Here is a 20174-nt window from a genome sequence, read left to right on the forward strand (position 1 = left end):
ACTACACACTCCAGAGACCTCAACCTCATTACCACAATCAACACAGCACGCAGGTTCTTCACTCAGAGACTGCCCATGCTCTGGAACAGACTTCCCATACATGTCAAGCAGAGCACCTCGCTGTCCCTCTTCAAGAGAAATCTTGATGAGTGGATGGGTAATAGAAAGTCCACCCCAGGGATCACTCCAGTGGCGCTACTTGATAGAGGCACTGGGAACTAACGTCGGCGGTACAATGCTGGGGCAGTTCTATGGGCTAGGCTTGTAAAGACTCCAGGGCCATTAGCCTAGTACACACCTATGAACTTATTAGACTTTGATTTCTGTTTTGTAGTACTTGCTTTTTTGTCAGCTATCAGAATTAAACTCAACCTTACCATGTCTAGGCAATTCAGATCCTATATACCAGCTCCAAAAAAATATTTTGTTAGTTTGCTTACTCAATATTTCTGACAGCAGTGCTCTGTAGGGTACTGTTATTGTCTGCCAACTTATTAGACTATCAGAACATATTCCCAGTTACCTCATTCTTCCAGATCACACCTTCAACATTTGCCATCTACCTCAGGAAAAATTATTTAGAGTCTGCTTGGGGTATACAAATACCTATGCAAACACTTCTAAGCTAAAAAATCCTAAATCTTCTAGACTTGGTTGCATACTTGGGAGCCACACATAAGTTTTCCCATTGTTTCTTTGTGAATTGCTTATATAACCTCTCTTTGCAATCTTTTCTAACTTCTTACTGATTCCTAAAGTTATTGTGCAATATTTTATATGCCATACTAATTATCCCTATCATAATATCAGCTTTGCTTATTGATTCAACTAAAAAACTCTGCCAAAGCATGTCTTACACTCAGGATTTTACCCTGTCACATTCTCTTTGCCTGCACTGTGATATCAATCCCTAATAGGGAAGACAGTCTCTAGCCTGCATTCCAAAGGTATTCTTGGTCTCTTCCCATTCGATTACCTTTCTGTCTTTAGTTATTTGCTCACAATTCTTTGGTTCCTTTGCCAGATTCTCTAGTAAATTTCAGCCCCTTCTTGCTTATTCTCTGTACCCTAACTGCAGTCATCCCTATTGGCAGAATTTCCTTTATTATCATGTAGGCTTAGTTCGTAGAATACTTTCTTCTGCTTTATAAATATAACATTTTCTGCCTCTTTAATTTCTCCAAATCATTTGGGATTCTAATACCATGATGGGAATGGACCCCATTCCTAAGTCAAAGTTTCAGTCTTTGATGTCAGCCAGAAGTGCTCTTCGCAACACCTGCAATGTGCCCAATAATGACTCCTCCAGCAATTCGTACATGTATTGGTAACATATCTAAATACAATTGTAGATTGTTTTTATAAGACCCAGTTGTTCCTACTACTACTGGACCTGCCTGGGTATTTTTCGTCAGCCTTGCTTTCATTTCTGCCTGCAAATTCTGATATTTTATGACTTTGTGTCTCTCTGTACACAAAACAATGTAGTCACTGGGTATATCAATTTCAATGTTCAATGCTACTTTTGTCTTTTTTTCATGGACCACTATATCTGGTTTTCTCGCATCAATCTTTTGAACTGTTGGTAATGAGTGATCACATGTGATGCAGGCTTCATCACTTTCTATGATCTTTTGTGACTCATGTTTCCAGTGTTTTTCAGTTACTTCAGTGTTATAATTGCACAATCCCCAGTGCAACATTCTTGCCACATTATTATGCCTTTCAGTAGTATACAGTCCTTCTGCCATTAGTATATCACAACCAGCAACAAGGTGTGTGATGGTTTCCAATTCTGTTTTACAAAACCTACATTTGCATGTTTCTCCCACATGTTCAATGGACTTTGTAAACCAACATGTACACAGCCCACTGTCATTTGGTTTAAATTCACCTCTCCTTAAACACTCCTACATTCGATCCTGATCAACATGAGGTTCTTCCAGGGGTTTTCTATACTTGCAACTATATTTATGCATTTTCCACATTTCTTGCCTTCTCATCTGATCCTTCACCTTATATTTTTTATCACAATAGTTGCTGCCTGATTTTTATCTACATCTGGTTTGATTTCCATTCCCGCTTGATGCCGATATACTTCTGCTAGACTAAGAAGAGAAGTCATCTTAGATTTATTCTCCTCATGTTTCAAAACATTCACTATGTTTGGGTCTTATGAGGTCAGCAGATATGTATGCAATCCCATGACTGCAGAGCTATACATGTAATCAGTTTCAAGGATGCCCATACCTCCTTCGGAATGGGGAATATATAATTTTGGTATGCACTGATGTTTAAAAATCATTTGATGAGCATGAAACATCCTTCTTGTTTTCCTGTATAACCAACAATAAACACTTTTTGAGGCCAGTCCATCACTCCAAATCTGTAAATTAGGACAGGAAGAGCAAATTGGTTTATAGCGTGAATTTTGTTCCTAGATGTCAATGCTGTTTTCAGAATTAATTTAAGATTCTAAAATATGCCTTACTAAGTTTTATTCACATTTGTTCATGTTTTATTGCTGATCCTTCATCAATTCCCAAATATTTATACACTCCCTTTTGCTCAAGTTCTTTATATCGCATTCTTGTCCTAAATTGTTTTCTTGGTGTTGCTTTTGCACATTTATCAAGACCAAATGGCATTCTTATATCATCCGAAAAAGCACTGACTACTTGCAGTTGTGCTTTCAGTTCCTCATCTGATGAGCTATACAGTTTTAAATCACCAACAAAGAGAAGGATGAGAAGTCTTTACACTTTGTTGTTTTCTAGGAGCCAGATTATAGCCATGACCTAAACTGTTAAGCAGACAGCTTAATGGGTTAAGGGCAAGGCAAAGGAGCAAAGGTGACAGAGAGTCACCTTGGAATATCCCCCTTTGGATTTTTATCCCTGGAATAATAAATTGCCCTTTATCATGGCTTAACTGTAAAATGGTTTGCCACTGTTTCATGGTTGCTGTGATATGGTTTATCAGTGCAGGGTGTATCTTATACATTTTTAAGCACTCTTTTATCCATGAATGTGGGATACTGTCAAATGCTTTTTTGTAGACTATCCATGCCATAACTGGATTCTTCATCTTTTTACAGTTCTCTGCTTTATTTAACAGCAAATGGTCCTTTGTTCCATATGACTTTCTTTTATTGCCCTTTTGTTCTATTATCATTATTGAGTTTTCTTCTAAATGACTATAACCTCTGTCACCGTCAATTCCAGTGTATAGTCTATACGTCGTCGGAAGGCAAGTTATTGGTCTATAATTTTTAGGCTAGCTTGTGGATTCACTCAAGTAGGAACATTGTTTTTCCTGATATTAGCCAAGTTGGTGTCTGTTCGGGGTCCGCATATAAATGGTTCTTACTCATGGCTAATTCTTGGTGCAAAGATGTTAATACCTTTAATCAGAAGTTAGGCACTGCATCTGGGCCTGGAGTTTTCCAAATAGAGGCTCTTCTTAACTTTGTTTTCTCTCTCTCTCTGTTACTTCATCCAATTTTACATCCTGTACCTTTGAAATTCTTATTCTTTCTTTTACTTCTTCTGTCCATTTAGTGTCTTTGTTATGTTCCGCAGGATCTTCATAACTACTTCTCCAAAATGTATCTATTTCTTCTTTTTTTTTGTCGGTCTTTCAATTCCTTTTACCTTGTTTCCAAATTCTCTATAAAACTTTTTTTGTTCATCAATAAATTAATTATTTTTTTACTTTGCCTTTATTTTTATCTGTGTATCATCTAAGTTTTTCTGCCTTTGCTGATATTTTTAGTTTATCATTTGTAATAAATCCTGATCCATTATAATACTGTGCATTGCTTTTATCACGTCTATCTTTCTGAGTATTTTTGTTTTTATCTGTTCCCTCTTCTATACTCTTCACTTCTTGTCTTAATTGCTTTATAGTTTTCTCTATTCAGTATTTCCATGATTGTATTTGATTTCTCCCCTTCCTTTTCTTTACTACCCTGTTTTCTTGTGGTAGAATTTTATCTGTTATTAATTTAGCTGCGCAGTAATACATCCTGTTTTCTTCTGTTATAGCGCATGGATCTCTATGGACAGTCCTAATTACTGTGTTCATTTGTTTTATCAAACTTCTAACTTTCTGAGTTTTACTGACCTACTGCAGTCTATTTCTTTCATTGATCTTAATATGTCTAACTCTATTAAATCAAGCAACTCTTCTCTTAGTTATTTTCTTCTAAACTAAGGGCACATTTTTTGTTCTCCATTTCCTATATATATAGCATTTTCCTGTGGCACATTATCTTCAGTTTCATCCTGTGTCATCCATTGCTCTGTCATAAGGGAACTCACTGGCCTAACACACCTCAACATTAACTGTCAGCGTTGCCACAGTTTCCTGTTCCTTCCCTTGCTGTCCAGCTTCACGTGAATGTTTATACTGGTTTCCTGTGAAAGGATGTACAATATCTTCATTTGGCATCTGACCTGTTGCTTCTCGTTCCACTGGTTTATAATAAATCTGGGTGTCCATTGCTCTAGCCTGCTGTGGTGGTTTCTGAGATAGATTTTCTGCACTGTATCTATTTCTTTAACTTCTCCATTACTAATCTTCTTTTTTACTTTTCCTCTTTTTATTTTTTGTATTGTAAGTCTTCCATATCTGGATTCCTTTGCCTATATTTTTCTTCAAATATCTTTGCTACTGCTCTTTTTGTATTGATTAGTTTTGCTTTCTCCTATGCATAAATAGTACGCCATATTAAATTTTGCCAGAAAGCCACAAATTTTAAAAGGAAAAGGTCAAAAATATAAGGCAAAAATCTGGACAGTTGAGAAGTATCCATACTTCTTAACCTCTGTGCACGAAATCTGGGCAAAGCCTAAAATAATGTGGATACAATGGGCATAAATATGGACAGATTTTAAATAGTGCACTTAAGAACTTAGAACGTTGCTAGAATAACAGATTTGTGTTAGCATGCATTTTCTGAAGGATATGATGACTGAAACACACATGTATGTCATTTAGTGACTTCAGTCCTGTGTGATTTGCCACAAAACCATAAATTATATGAGAAACAAACCAGAAAAATGCGGATAAATATGGACAGTTCAGTGGTAGGGGACACACACACACACACACACACACACACACACACACACACACACACACACACACACACACACACACACACACACACTCTTACCCAGCAATACACACACACAAACACACCTTCTCTCTCATACAGCAATACACATGCACTATCTCTCATACAAACAGAATGAAGCCTTTTGACCAGACACATCTCACCCAAAATCAGCTTGTGACCCACACTTTGGAAACCTCTTCTATAGACCAATCAATTACAGAAAGCTATGTTCCTGCCATCTAGAAAAACTCCCATGCCTTACTTCTACATAAAGGGGGAACACCCACCAACCCCTCCACTTACCAACCTATAGCTATTTTACCTCCACTATCCAAAATATTAGAAAAATGCATTAATCCTAATCCTAACTGCTTTCTCATCTTCACAATACAATCTCCTCTTCAACAGTCAACATGGCTCCGAGTCTCACCACGTTACCACTACTGCTACACTCAGTTTTATCAAAATCATCAACTCTAAAAGAAACACCAGTAACCTAGTATCCTCTCTCTTCTTAGACATGTCAAAGCATTTGACATAGTTTCATACCAATGCCTGCTCTATGAACTTTTCTCCCTAGGACTCTCCCATTCATCCCTTAGCTGGTTCCACAGCTATCTTACTAACAGACTCTAGGCTGTAAAATGAAAATGAGATCTCTCCCTGTTTCTGTTTGTCTCTGTTGAGGTACCTCACGGATCTATTCTAGGCTCTTTACTGTTCATCATATTCACTAATAATCTGCACAACTTTACCCAGGTAGAAGTAGTTTCCATAGTACAATATGCAGATGATGCCATGTTCATATGCTCTGCACCAAGTCTATGCCATTCCTTCAGTTCAAACCTGGCTAGATGACTACCAACTACTTGTAAATGCTAAAAAAAAAACGAAAACAAAATTATGCTGTTTTTACCCAAATCTCTGCCAGCAAAGAAACAATCCTTCAAAATCACATCAGTAAATAATACCTCTATTGGAACAGTTTCCAATACAAAGCTTCTTGGTGTCTTAATACATGGCAACAAAATATAACACATCACTCAAGCTAACAAGGAAACTCACCAAACATTGGGCTTCCTCTACAGAAACAAACCCTTTCCCACTGACTACTCTAGGAATTCTTTAGCAACATCTTATCTTCTTCCTTCACTTCTCTATGCAACACCTATCCTGACTAACCTTCACTCCATCTTAAAAATAACTAGAGGTTTATTACAACAAAATAATCAAGTTTGTATTCAGCTTACCAAATCATTCACACCACTGCCTAGCACTGAAGCACCTACAATGGCTTGAACTGCCTTATTACCTTACCTACTCCCAACTGCTTACTGCCAATAAAAATAATACACAAATCCAATACCTCCTCATTACTAAAAAACATCTTCAAACACTAGTTCCATTCTAGGGATCTCCGCTCACAGGACAATTGTCTCCTGACCAGAAGCAAGTCTCATAACAGTGCTGTAAACTCAATTTACTCAACCTATGTTGCTAAGCACTGAAACTCAATCCCACCCACCCTAAAACAAGACAATATTACCACACATTTCAAACACAACCTAAAACACCACTTAACTTCCTCGTGGCTATACTCATGCTCCCATTCTGACTAAACCCACCTTTCTTTATGTTTCTCTTCCATTGACAATCTCTCTATCAATCACCCTGACTCTCTCACCTTTCTTATTCCTGTCTCTTTCTCTCATCCTCTCTACTGCTTCTCCAACTTACCTGTACCCTTAATCCTGTCCTACTAATACTCCTTATTTCCCACTTCAGCATCTTACCTATCATTAGCTCAACCTCTGCACTATCAGGACTTTTCTACTTACGTTTTTCTCAATTATTTCTGCCTATACCCTTCCTACTCCTGTATTTTCTCTTCTTGCTCTAGTAAAATCCAACCTCACTAATGTCAAATATAGATATACTGAACCTATGTGTATTGACTGCTCTGTATCTCCAACTATTACATGCTAACATGTCTTTGACTTATGTACAATAATACAACTTCTAAAGTATATGTCAAATGTCTTTACTATTTGTCGCAACATTACCTGCAAAGTAATGCTTAAAAAGTTTATTTTTTATTGTTGTTCACTGTAGATATGTATTTCATGAGTAGCTTTTCTCCCTGGGCCTCTGTTGAAAATGGGAGTTGTGCCCACTCTGACAATATCAGATAATGGGGTCTTCTGCAGTGAATAACTTAAATATCTTACTGCTTGTTTGGAAGTGTATGAACCAACTGGCTTGTATGTGCCACGGCACTGACACACGCGCACACACACACACACACACACACACACACACACACACACACACACACACACACACACACACACACACACACACACACACACAGACACTGAATCAAAACAAGGCAGCAGAGACACACTGTCTATACAATATATACATTTTTCTTATTGAAACAGTTAAAATAACACTTCCATGCTGGAAACTCTTCTTCAGAACATGAAACAAAAAGATCACAAAACTCTGCAGTCTCACATGCCAGTTAGGTTTAGTCCCAAAATAAATTCAAGTAGCTCCCTCCTGGCTGGATTCTCAGCACAGTATCTCCAAACTGTCTAAGGTTCCCTCAGGCTGTCTCTTCTACTCTACAGCACACTTTCCAGAATGACTGTGCCAGGTGCAAAAACTCCTGCAGTGAGAGCCAAACTTCTCTGTTCTATAGAGCACTCCCTCTCCTTTTTACACATTACGCTCTCCAAGTAATTGCTTGTTACTGGCAATATATAGGTTCATAGGTAGGTACTAGGCTATTGGCCCAAGGGCCTACGTAAGCCTAGCCAGCAAGGTTCCATAGCTTACGCCACCCAAGAAAGTTATTTTCCTGTGCCACTGTCGAGAAGAGACACAGAAGTGATCCCCGGGGTGTATTTCCTATTTCCCATCCACTCATCAAGATTTTTCTTGAAGAGTGCTAATGAAGAACTTTGCTTTTCATACATGGGTAGCTTGTTCCAGAGTATAGGAAGTCTCTGGGACAGGAATCTATCCCTCCAGTGTGTCCTGTTTATTGTGGTGACAAGGTTTAGGTCCCTAGAGCATGTAGCTCGGAGGGATTGGGATTTCTTTAGGTGTAGCATGTCCAACAGCCCTGGGTTTGACATAGCTTTATATGTTAGGCAGAGATCACCTCGGAGTAGGCCATATGCTACGAAGTAAAGCTGGAGTTTTTTGAGGTGGTCAGTGTAGGGCATTTGTTTGAGGCCAGTAATCTTCTTTGTGAGGTACTTCTGTGGCTTTTCCAGCTGCTGCAAATGTCTTGTGAGATACATTCCAAAAGGGGCATTGTACTCTATAATGGGTCGAATGAGTGATGAGTACAGGGGAACAATGACCTCTTTTTTCCTGGATGAGAACCCTTTTATGATGAGGTGTGCCACATAGAAGGACTTCCTGACTACTGTGGCGATGTGACTATCAAAGGAGAGACTACTGTCCACCTGGGTCCCAAGGTCTCTTATCACGCATTCGGTGTTAAGTAGATTGCTGCCTATGTGGTACTTCATGTGTACAGAGTTTTTACCAAAGGGGATGACACTGCACTTTTTGGCATTGAGCTTGAGGCCATGGCTCTGACACCAGGCATCTGTCTCAGTGAGGCCCTTCTGTAGGATGTCCACATCATTTGGGGACTTGACTATGGCTCCTAGTTTGCAGTCATCTGTGAACTTCGTTAGCCAGAGGCCTTCTGTGTTAGCATGTACTTCAGAGAAGTAGATACCAAACAGGAGAGGTCCCAGGACGGAACCCTGTGGTACTCCACTTGTCACTGCTTTGAGGTCAGATTTGGAGTCTGCAACTTTTACAGTGTGGGTTCTGTCAGTGAGCTAGTTGGCAACCCATCTTGTGACGTAGGGATTTATACCTAGTTTAGTGAGTTTAGCTATAATTCCAGAATGGGGGATGGTGTCAAAAGCCCTGGCGAGGTCAAGATAGCCTGTGTAAACCACCTTACCCTCATCCACGGCTTTGGTGACTGCCTCAAAGAAGTCGATCAGTTTCAGGATGTATGATCTGCCCTTCACAAACCCGAACTGGGTGGGATCCAGAGTTTGGAGGTTGCCAATGTCTTTGTTTATGAGTTCCATGATGATACATTCCATGGCCTTGCAAATCAGTCTAATAGGTCGATAGTTCCTGGGATCAGTGGTGGTTCCCCCTTTGTGGAGTGGGATAACTGTTGCTGTGCGCCATTCAGTGGGCACAAAGCCTGATGCGAGGCTATTATTGAACATGGTGCTTAAGTGGGGAGCCAGTTCGTTCTGAAGTTCTTGTAAAGCGCAGCCTGGGATATTGTCCGGTCCCATGGATGCTGTGTTTTTGGCTTTACAGAGTGCAGCTTTTACCGACGTAGTTGTGATTACAGGGACTCTGCATTTTCCTGTATAGATATGGGCCCTTTAGGGGTGAGAGGGGTTAAGATAGCACTGAACCTATCTGCCAGGATGTTGGCAATATCAGTTGGTTCTGTAATTTTCGTGCCTTTGTGCTCTAACTCAGAGCAGATCTGGGTGTTGCCATCTAGATTTGTGTCATAGCTACAGAATGCTTTGTGGTTGTCCTTGGATTTAGTGGCAATTTTGTTTTCGTAGCTAGCTTTGGAGGATCTTATAAGGGATCTCTGCTTCTTACTGAGGCTGACCAGGGAGCTCCTCCACTCATGGGATTTTACTCTATTTTGCAACAGTTTCTTCCTTCTGTTGTACAGTTGGTTTATGGCAGGTGACCACCAGACTGACTTCCTTTTTTTGGAGGATAGTGTCTTGGTTCTGTTTGGGATAGCATGATCCATGCACTCGTGTCAGTGCTTACACAGTGCATTTGTGTAGGATTCAGCAGTTGTAACTGTATTGTCCACTTCTGTCTTAAGAAGCATGAAGTTGGCTTTGGAGAAATGTTTTACTGTGGTTTCCTTAATGGGGGGGGGGATGTGGATATCAAGGGTGATAAGCTTATGGTTGGATCGGACCAATGAGGAGTTGACTTCAGGTGTGGAACACCGGTCACTCATGTTGGTAATGACTAGGTCTAGGATACTGTTGACCCTGGTGGGGGTGTGGATAAGTTGATCTAGGGCATTGGAGTTTATGAATTCCAGAAAGCGTTGAGCTAAGGAGTTGGTACACGAGTAGTTTTCCCAGTTAATGTTGGGGTAGTTGAAGTCGCCCATTATTAGGGTGCTTGGTTGAACCCTAATATTTTTCTGTACATCAAGAAAAGAGGAGTGGGAATCCTGGGGCATGGTGGGTGATCTGTAGCAAGCTACAATGTGGATTGCAGTTTTGCCCAGAGTTAGTTGCACTTGGATAACCTCGGATGCATTATGCTGAGCAACTAGCCTGGAGGTGTGGGTATCCTTAATGAATATGGACACACCTCCGCCTTTGGTGTTTCGGTCCAGGTTACATGGCCGAAAAGTGTGGTATGAGTTATAGCCTGGTAGTGCAGGGGTGCTCTCTGGAGCCTTTAACCAGGTCTCAGTCACTGCACAGATATCGATGTTCTCCATTTTAAGGAGTGCCTCGAGTGAGTGCATTTTGAGATTTAGACTTCTAGCATTGAGTAACATTACCCTCAGTTTTTGCTTGCCTGTTCCTGTCATGGTGGTGAATTTGTTATTTGAACCCTGCCTAAAAAAGGAACTAGAGGGGCAGCAAGAGCCTTAGCCAGTATCCAGAATCCCAGGGGCGACAGGTGCAGACCATCTGTGGCAAAGCATAGTGGTCTGTCGACCATGTCATCCCAAGCAGACAGATACTGGATCCCCCTTAGAATGACATCAGAAGCTTAGCCAATTGTTGAAGTCAATCATTTTGTCCTTGTACTGCGGAACTGTTGTAAAGGAACAACTTTACATAATTCAGAGATATATCTGTCTTTTCTTAAAGAATAATAAAAACATTTTCTGTACAGCAGCATTTACAATAATATTTACAATATATCATTTTAATAACTCATACCACAATGCTATATACAATATTATTTACATAACATTAGTTTGATGCATCCTAGTGTGAAGTCTGCCACACAATACTGCAATATATTTGTTCATCTTACAGACAAATCCATCAATCCATTAAATTCATCCACAGTTTCAGAATGGAGTAGTAGTCAGATACTGGTGGGTAGAGAGAGAGAGTGTGATAAGCATCTACTACAAAAGGCCCCACTGCCATCTATTTCAACGTAGTCTTACACTCTTTATAAGCTAATAAGCTGGAAATGTGTTGCGTTACCTGTAACTTTTGCTGGACAGAAGATATCACATAGGAGACTGGCCAAGGATGCTTCTTATTTCTTTTTGCTGTGAGCTAAAAGAAGTGATTCGTCTTCTTGACAGAAATGGAAGAAGAATCTATAGGCTTTCAACCTTCTAAAACATATTTATGACAGTACTTATGTTTGAGATGATTCAAGGCTTTTCTTCCTCCTTGCCTAGATTCTTATGTAAACATTTCTGGGGAAAGGCCAGGGACCTTGGATCTAATCCACAAAGGGCTTAAACAACATAACTCCTTCACAGCAGATAACGTTTGAAGGGTAGCTGTTGGTAAGGCATTGATTACTCCATTATTCATCTTTAAGACGAAGACCTCTATGTATCTTTTTTGAGTCCCATTTTTTAGGACAGAGATGGAGATCCCCCTTTCCTACCTCAGGGATAGATGAACCCATTTTCAATTGGCTGAATGGTTCACAGTGGAACATAACAGCACCAAAAGTTACACAATATGACTCCAGGTCCTACAAAAGGCTCTTTGGTAGTAATAGTGGCAGAAGGTCATACTCCATGACTGAGTGATTCCACATCAATAAAAGTAGGTTCTACCAAAAAAAACAGCTAGCAAGTTTTCAATATGCTTGCTTCTCAGTGGACTCTACTTATTTTGTAAAGCCCTGCCAATTCTCCTCATCCTGAACCAAAAAGACCTGCTGGACTCAGAGAGATCAACTGGGACCTCAAGGAGCCATTCTATGGGTTGCTGGCTGACAACAGCATATGTCAACTACTATATGGTGGGACAGGAGAGGCAGACATGTCATCTGCAGGAAAAGCATATGAGCTTGAACTCGCTGTACACAAAGGAAAGCTGTCAAAACAAGTACCATGAGGATACACTGACAGCAAACCTGTCTGGAGAATGGAGTTAAGCTGATGTCTACCCCCAACTCATTTACCTTCTCTCTATAAACCAGCATTGTTCTGGGGTCACACAAATGATTGTTAGGCTGGGCACCCACAATGGTCTCCACCCTGAGGGAAGTTGGGAAGGCCTACAACTTCTCTTTCTCTTCATTCTATGCATGATTAGGCTAAATCACTAGCTTTTTTGGCAGGGATTGCTGTCATGCCCCTCATTTAGGCAAGAGAGGAAGAATATGTATTTTGTCTTCTTAGCTAGTGAACATGGTGACACTTTAAAGACTTTAGCTTCTTAGGCATTCAACATTTGAACTTTTCTATGATAAGCATTAGGGCTGCAGTCCAAGTGACAAAAAGAACTGAGTAGCACATGCCTGCACCAGTGTTGTGTTGGGCTGAAGCACTGACTATGGCCTGGGCAACTCAAGTTCAAATAGTGGCTTGGACGCTTGACAATGCAGACAGGAAATATTAGTGTGCCCATCCGTTGGTGGTGGTGGAGAGGGATAGGTACACGTTCTTTGCCCAGTTTGTATGCCATATGCACTCTCGTGTCTAGGGATGACAGAAAAAAATACTGATGAGCTTGAGCTGACTGAACAGGAAATGCCAACAGCAACCTAATGAAGATATCCCTTCAAGTCAGACTGAATATGTATTTTATGTAGTTTTTAAAAAGGCACAGACACGTATATTTAGATCTTCCATACCCTTAATTAATTTCACATGCTTGTCAAGCTTACAATTTCTGCTACACATAAAGTCATGCTATCCATGAAACTCAATAATGGAAATGTTCTGATTCAACATTTTTTTCTAATATGCAAACTTCAGTAATCCTTTCCTTTACACTCCTTGCCACATAAACTTTTTAAGCAATCCTTACTTTTACCATCACTTATCTCACCTTTAGCACTTCCTGATGTATAGCTGATGAGAAACTCCATATGTGATTCATTATTATTTGATGTGATGTGGCGTTTTCAGCATGGAACTTTTAATAATACAAGTGCTTAATACTAAACCTTAGAAATACAAAAATGCCTGCACACAAAGCCAAGTTATGATTAGAATAAATAAAAAGAAACCTGTAATTGCCATTTTATAAGCATTGTTAAGTGTGACAAGTTTCTCTGCTAAAACAGAATTCAGGTTTTGTTACTGGTTCTGTGTTGAGTTGCATTCTTCAAAAGATAAACTGATGTCGTACAGTGGCGTTTTTTCTTATAACTCAAGGTGCGGCATTTGTGGGTAATACATTTTGAATGCAACTATTGCCATAATTTGTACTTGATCACTACCTTATAAGTTCTTAATTTTACTGCCAACATTAACTACTGCTGCAGTCCAGTTCCAGTACAAACCACAATACAGCAGTGACAAATGCCTCCTTGAATTCTGCATGCTGATTGGTTACATATTTGATTTATACAGGAAAACTTTTGCGGCTAATGCATGACCTATGTATATATCCATTCAATCGCTCGTCTCTTTCTCAGGGGAGCATTAACAAAATCAGGAAATTTAAATCTGCAATATAAATAAAAGCTTTTACGAGGTCAAGAATCAATCCAGTGTTTGCTGATGCTGTTCTCCTACATGGATTTATAATCTTTTGTGACTGTACTTAATTCAGTTTATTGAGGCAAGCAAACACCAGCTCAGATCATTTAAAAACTGAAACAATATTACTGTTTGTTTACGTTTAGTCACAAGATTTAAGGATTTACAGTTCCTGAAAAATGCTGGCTTAGACGTCAGGGAAATTATTTTATTAAACCTGTTCTACTGCAGTAAAGTAACAGATGAAACTGCTTGCATGTTATAAATAATATAAATGGAAATTGGTAAGAGTTCTGTAGCACAAACTATGACAGTCAATGGCCTACTGCTCTAGGCCAAAAAATACTAAAGACAGCCAACAGTACTTTTTTTCATTTAATGTAAATAGTTTCTGCTTAGAATGTGATATGCTACTCACATTTTATGAAAACATTTTATGGAAAAAAAATTGTAAAAAGTTTATACTCACTGAGGTACAATGGTAATTTGAACAAAACAGATGAAAAGGAAGACGAGAGAGGCACAGGCCACATATGCTCCAAACCTGTCATCTACCTGCTTGGAGTACTGTAAAGCAAACAGAAAAAAAGTAAAAGAAATACAGTGTCATGTGGATAATGACAAGAAAATCAGAGAACTACAGGAACTAAAAAGATCATACATCTGTATAATGAAAGGTACAAGTCACAATAGCATCTATAGATGCAGAGCTATGGTATACCTCAGCTAACAGTAGGTAGAATTAGAGCACTGTACATTTTTATTTTTATTTATTTATTTTTTGAGAGCACAGTACATTATTCAATGGTTTTCCAATGCATTTTTTTGGCGGCATAGTATTTTTATGTTCAAATACTATAATGACCAGATGATGAAAATTAAACAGATCTCAATTTTAAATTAATGAATTTGTATTCAATGCACTAAGATGAAGTGCACATCACAGCAGTTTACGTCAGTGAAATGTATCAATATCATATTTAGCTAATTCAACTACATATAAAATACATACCAAAAATAAAATAAATAAATAAAATTTCATCTCATGTTAGTGGATACAAGTTAATTGTACCCTCAAAATGCCTTACAACTTACTCAACAGAAGTACAAGGAAACATATGTGCCCAAAACAATGGAAGGAAGCACTGCTAAGTCTTCCTTCATTTTGAATGCATGCTTAATAGGCGACATTCTGCTTGCTCGTGTGTGTGTGAATCCTATGATGGAGTCACATCCTGTCTTGGACTATCTCTATTACCCCCACTTGGTGGGACTGGCTTCCCCTTCCTATCACCCCTAACACAATAAATTGGGTACTGGAAAACATATGAATGAATAAATACTTCTGGACCTCTGAAAAGTTTTGGACAACACGGACCATAGTGTCCTGAACACTAGGTCCCTGAATCTTGGGACTAAACATCCAAACTCTTAATGAGTCTCCAGCTACACGTACTACAAAGAGAGAGCACGATAAGCCAGTTCATTCTCAGTTTGCTGTGTCTGCAGGACTACATCAATGGAATGCTCAGCCACTTACTGTTTTCTACATTCACTACAACTCTCAACTGAACTAATATGTAGATGATGACCTTTTCTTTGTGCAGCAAAGCATCAGATAAACACAGTTCACAGTCCAAGCAGAATATGATTATGTTCAAGTGTGACACAGTGACTAAGACTTGTACCTTAATAAAATAAATATGTCTGAATGGCAAACAAATAAAAACAATGAATATTCTGTACAAATGCACACAATCACCAATAAAGTCCAAAAATTAAAAGTGTCTAAGCAGAATATGAACATGCTCATATAATCATCTGAAAAATGACAAACAACAAAGGTAATTAAGAACGGTAACCAAACTGGACAACTGCAACATTCTGGCCTTGCTTTACCAGAGATATTTGCATTAATGATGCTAATACAGCCATTTTGCTTAAGCTATAGTTTGGCTACAATCAAACTTTCTGTCCATGGCATGTGTAGACCTGAGTCCTCTTGTAACTGGGTGCCAAGACTGCCATGCAAAATACTCACATAAAGTACCACTGTATTCCCCTACCACAGCTGCAGAAGTTGGTGTATGACCAGAAAAGATGTATATACTACTATTTTGCACAAAACTGTTGTACCAGACAAGGATATGTGTATATACGTTCATTATGCATAAAACTGCTTTACCAGCCCATGTAGTATATCTCATTGAAGGAACATTTGACTGAAAGCCATATGGCTAAAAAAGTACATTTAACAAAAAGGCCATTTTGTCAAAAATTATGAAAGTCTAGACAGAGTATTTATGGTGTCACTTCTGAGCATGGGAGTTGTTACGACAATAATTTAGAAGATTTTGTGTGAATTGGTAATGCCCATAAACAAGCTGTACTCCCATATTTGCAGATTCGTGTTGTGTGGTATTTTCTCTATTGTCCATGACTGTGCGACCTTGGAGTTAGCAAAAAAAAAAAAAAAACTATATGCTTTTCAGAATGTTTTCAGCTAAATGGCTTTTCAGTCCTCCAGGTTTAATAAGCAAGATCTACTCTTGTAGATACTAAACTGGGTCAGGTCAAGCATCTGAAGGTCACCTGTGTCCTTTTTGATAAGGCCTATGAAGATTCTTTCCATGGCCTTGCAGATAAGGCTGGTTAGGCTTATGGGTCGATAGTTTTCTGAGTTGGTGCATTTGAGTAAGGGGATTACTATTTTTGTTCTCCACTCTGACAGAACCATACCAGTGGCTCAGGCTATGGTTAAAGACAGTGCCAAGTGGTTCCACTTGGTCTTCTTTTAGACTGTTTAGTAAGCAACCTGGGATGTTATCTGGTCCCATATAGACTGTGTTTTTGGCCTTGGAGAGTGCTTGTATGTCCTGTTCTTTGGAGATACTCGGTAGAGGACTGGTGTCAGGAATGCTTTGGAGTATGACTGGTGAGGACAGGGGAGTGAAGCTATTACCAAATCTGTCAGCTAGCAGGTTGGCAATTTCCTTAGGTTTAGTGTGTATAGTACCATCCACTATAAGTGCGGCACACAGCTGGGCATTCCCTTTTAGGTTTCGGACATAGCTAAAGAATGTCTTATGGTTGTCTTTAGCTAGGGATGATAATTCAGTCTAGTAACTAGCCTTAGAGGCCTTAACAAGATATCTGATTTGCTTGTTCAAACTGTGGAGGGTATTCTTGCTCTGTTGAGTAAGTTCCCTCTTGTTCTTAGGTAACAGTTTCCTTCTTTTGTTATATAACTTATTTATACTTACCAGGGTGGCTTGTTTTTCTGGGAGGACCTAGTTTTAGTCCTGTCAGGTACAGCTCAGTCAATACACATTTCTTTAGGTGTCTATAAAGGGCATTTGTGTACTCTTCTGCCTAGGAGTCACTGTTGGCTGTGTTAGTAGGGGCTTTGAAACTTTTTATACCATCATTTACTGGGCTATACTTTGCTTTGGAAAATTTTTCATTTTTTTTTTTTTTTGCTCCTCTGGGGGTATCAGGTCTGATCTTTACTTCAAACAAGACTGACTTATGGTCTGACCTTACCAGGGGGAGCAACACACAGTTGTGTGCAGTGACCCTCCATGTTGGTAAGCACTAGGTCTAGGACATTTGAGCACCTTGTGGGGTGCAGACCAACTGGTCTAGGACATTTGAATTAACAAAATCCAGGAACGACAGAGCAAACGTGCTTGTGATCGTGTAAGTCGCCCAGTCAATGGAAAGATAGTTGAAATCTCCCATGACCATGGTGTTTGGCTGTATACTGAGCCACTCTAGCGTGTCCAGGTAAGGCAGTGTGGTTCTCCTGGTTCATGGTGAGGGACCTGTAATTAGCGATGATGTGGTGGGGTATTTTGCCTATAGCTATTTGAACCTGGAGTTGCTCAAGAGAGTTTTACTGTTTTACCAGTCTCGAGATGCTTTGATTTAATGAAGATGGATACACCTCCACCTTTGGCATTTCACGCTCGTTTTGCGGTCTAAATGTGTGAAAGGCATTGAAGCCTTGTACGGCTGGGGTGCTCTCTATGGTCTTGAACCAAGTCTCAGTGACTGCACAGATGTCAGCATCTTCCAAGGTGAGGAGTGCTTTCAGGGAGTTCAGTTTACTATTTAGACTCCCAGCATTAAGCAGCATGATCTTGTGTTTGTCTCTAGTGAATTTCTTCATGTCAAAAGTTTTGCTGTTTTGACATTGCCTAAAAAACGACACTATGGGGGAAGCAAGCGTCTTTACCAGTATTCAAAAACCTTGAGGAGACAGGTGAATGCCATCTCTGGCAAAGCAGTATGGTCTGTCGACCATGTTTTCCCAGGCTGTCAGATACTGGATCCCACTGGAGTGACACCAGAAGCTAAGTCAATTATTGAAATCAATCACTTCTTTGTCTGTATTGTGGCACCATTCGAGGCGAAGGTGGAATGCTGACTGAAACACAATCCGAGAGTTCAGTCAAGTCTCTCTTCCTATGGTCCAGACAGATACATCACAAGTCATTCACACCAACATGTACTATGACAGAATCATAATGGTAATTGTTGCTGAATGACTTGAGTGCATCCATAATGTGATGGATTCTGGCACCTGACAGGCAGATCACCATGACCTTCTCTTTGTCCAGCCTGGTGAGGGGGACATCTGTACGTCTCACTAATGAATCACCTGTGACTACGACATTTGGTTTTGAGGTGTTTTGCCTTAGGGGCTTAACTATTGAGACACTGATGTGTGTGTTATGTGTAGTGGTGGATTCTGCTCATGTAGCAGTATGTGTAGGTTGTTTGTGCTTGGGAGGTCTCTGGGATTATGGCTGTGGAGTACTATCTAAACTCATCAGAGCTTTACTCTCCCTTATTTTCAGATTTTATACTTGGGTTATTTAAACTAGTACTTGAGAGAAGCATTTTCTATTATGGCTTGGAGTGCTATCTTCAAATCAGAGAGTTGGCCATGGGTGCTACTTTTGCACCAGTATGTGCATATATTTACATGGATCATTTTGATTAATTATATCACACTTTGGAAGAGATTTCTAGATGATTGCTGGGTTCCTTGAAAAGATACATTAGATACTTTGAAATGCTTTGTTCTTTTTTTGAATGCCAATGAACTTGGTATACAGTTTGCTTACACTGACTAAATTTGCAGATGATTGCAATTTAGGAGCTATCATTGAATCTCATACTGACACAAATGATCTCCAGGAGGGGCTGACACAGACAAACAACTGGTGTCAGAGCCATGGACTAAAACTAAATGCCAAGAAATGCATAACAGTATCCTTTGGGAAGTCATCTGTCTGTGGTAACTATCATATTGACAACACACCCCTTAGAGTTGACCCAGTAGTCAGGGACGTATGGATGGACATAGATACTAATCGAGCCTTTGATCATCACTTGTCTACAGAAGTGAGGAAATCACTCTATGTTGCACAACTTATAAACAAAGGTATGGCATCTAAGTCCAAGGAAGTCATTGTTCCATTGTATTCGGCATTCATCAGACCTATCATTGAGTACAATGCTGCCTTTGGTATGTACCTAAGCAGTCATATCCAACAACTGGAAAGTCCAGAGAGGTTCCTCACTAAAAGAATACAGGGTGCAAGTAATGTGTCCTATGCTGACAGCCTCAAGGTTCTATCCCTGTATTCTGTCTCCTACAGACTTTTGAGGGGAGAGCTATGCCTGGCATACAGGGCATTGTCAGACCCCACTCTGATGGACCTCCTGCATATCCACAAAACAAACAGTAACATAATTACCCCTTCTAAAGACTTAAACCTTGCCTGTGATATAAATAGGACCTGTGGGAGAGATAGCTATGTATCCCAGAGACTACCAGGTCTATGGAACAGGCACCCCATCTATGTGAAGCAGAGTTCCTCCCTAACCCAACTCAAGTGCAACTTGGACAAATGGATGGGAAATTCTTCTCTGGTTTAGCACCTATGTCTCTAATGTAAACAGGTAACCTGTAAATGGTTCATCTCACAGGCCCATGCTTACACTTATAAAGGGTGTCAGAACTTGTCAGAGATTCGGGATGCATGGCTAGGCTTAAAAAGGCCCTTGTGGTTGTTAGCTTAGTAAACACCTATGAACTTATGATATACTTGTATGTAACTATTTGGATGTCATAATAACCAACTTTTAGATGGGACACTTTGTACAAATGTAAACAGAGAACATTTTTATATGCTACTAGCTGCCATCATCACCATATTATCAGGTATGCTCCCGTTTCACAATTTCTAAGACTATGACACATTTGCAATCAAGAAACTACATTAACACAGGAAA

The 20174-nt window shown here is 39.6% G+C and overlaps 1 protein-coding gene across 1 annotated transcript in view; it reads right to left on the reverse strand.

Annotated features, from left to right (window-relative positions):
* Positions 1–20174, reverse strand: part of ADCY5 (adenylate cyclase 5) — a 1187789-nt gene that overhangs the window by 503402 nt on the left and 664213 nt on the right. The window contains exon 10 of the mRNA XM_044073657.1: positions 14338–14435. Within this exon, the coding sequence (XP_043929592.1) occupies positions 14338–14435 (98 nt within the window). The remainder of the gene's footprint in view (positions 1–14337; positions 14436–20174) is intronic.

The sequence above is a fragment of the Protopterus annectens genome, chromosome 6.part0, assembly GCF_019279795.1.
Source record: "Protopterus annectens isolate FY-2018-M chromosome 6.part0, PAN1.0, whole genome shotgun sequence".
NCBI lineage: Eukaryota > Metazoa > Chordata > Ceratodontiformes > Protopteridae > Protopterus > Protopterus annectens.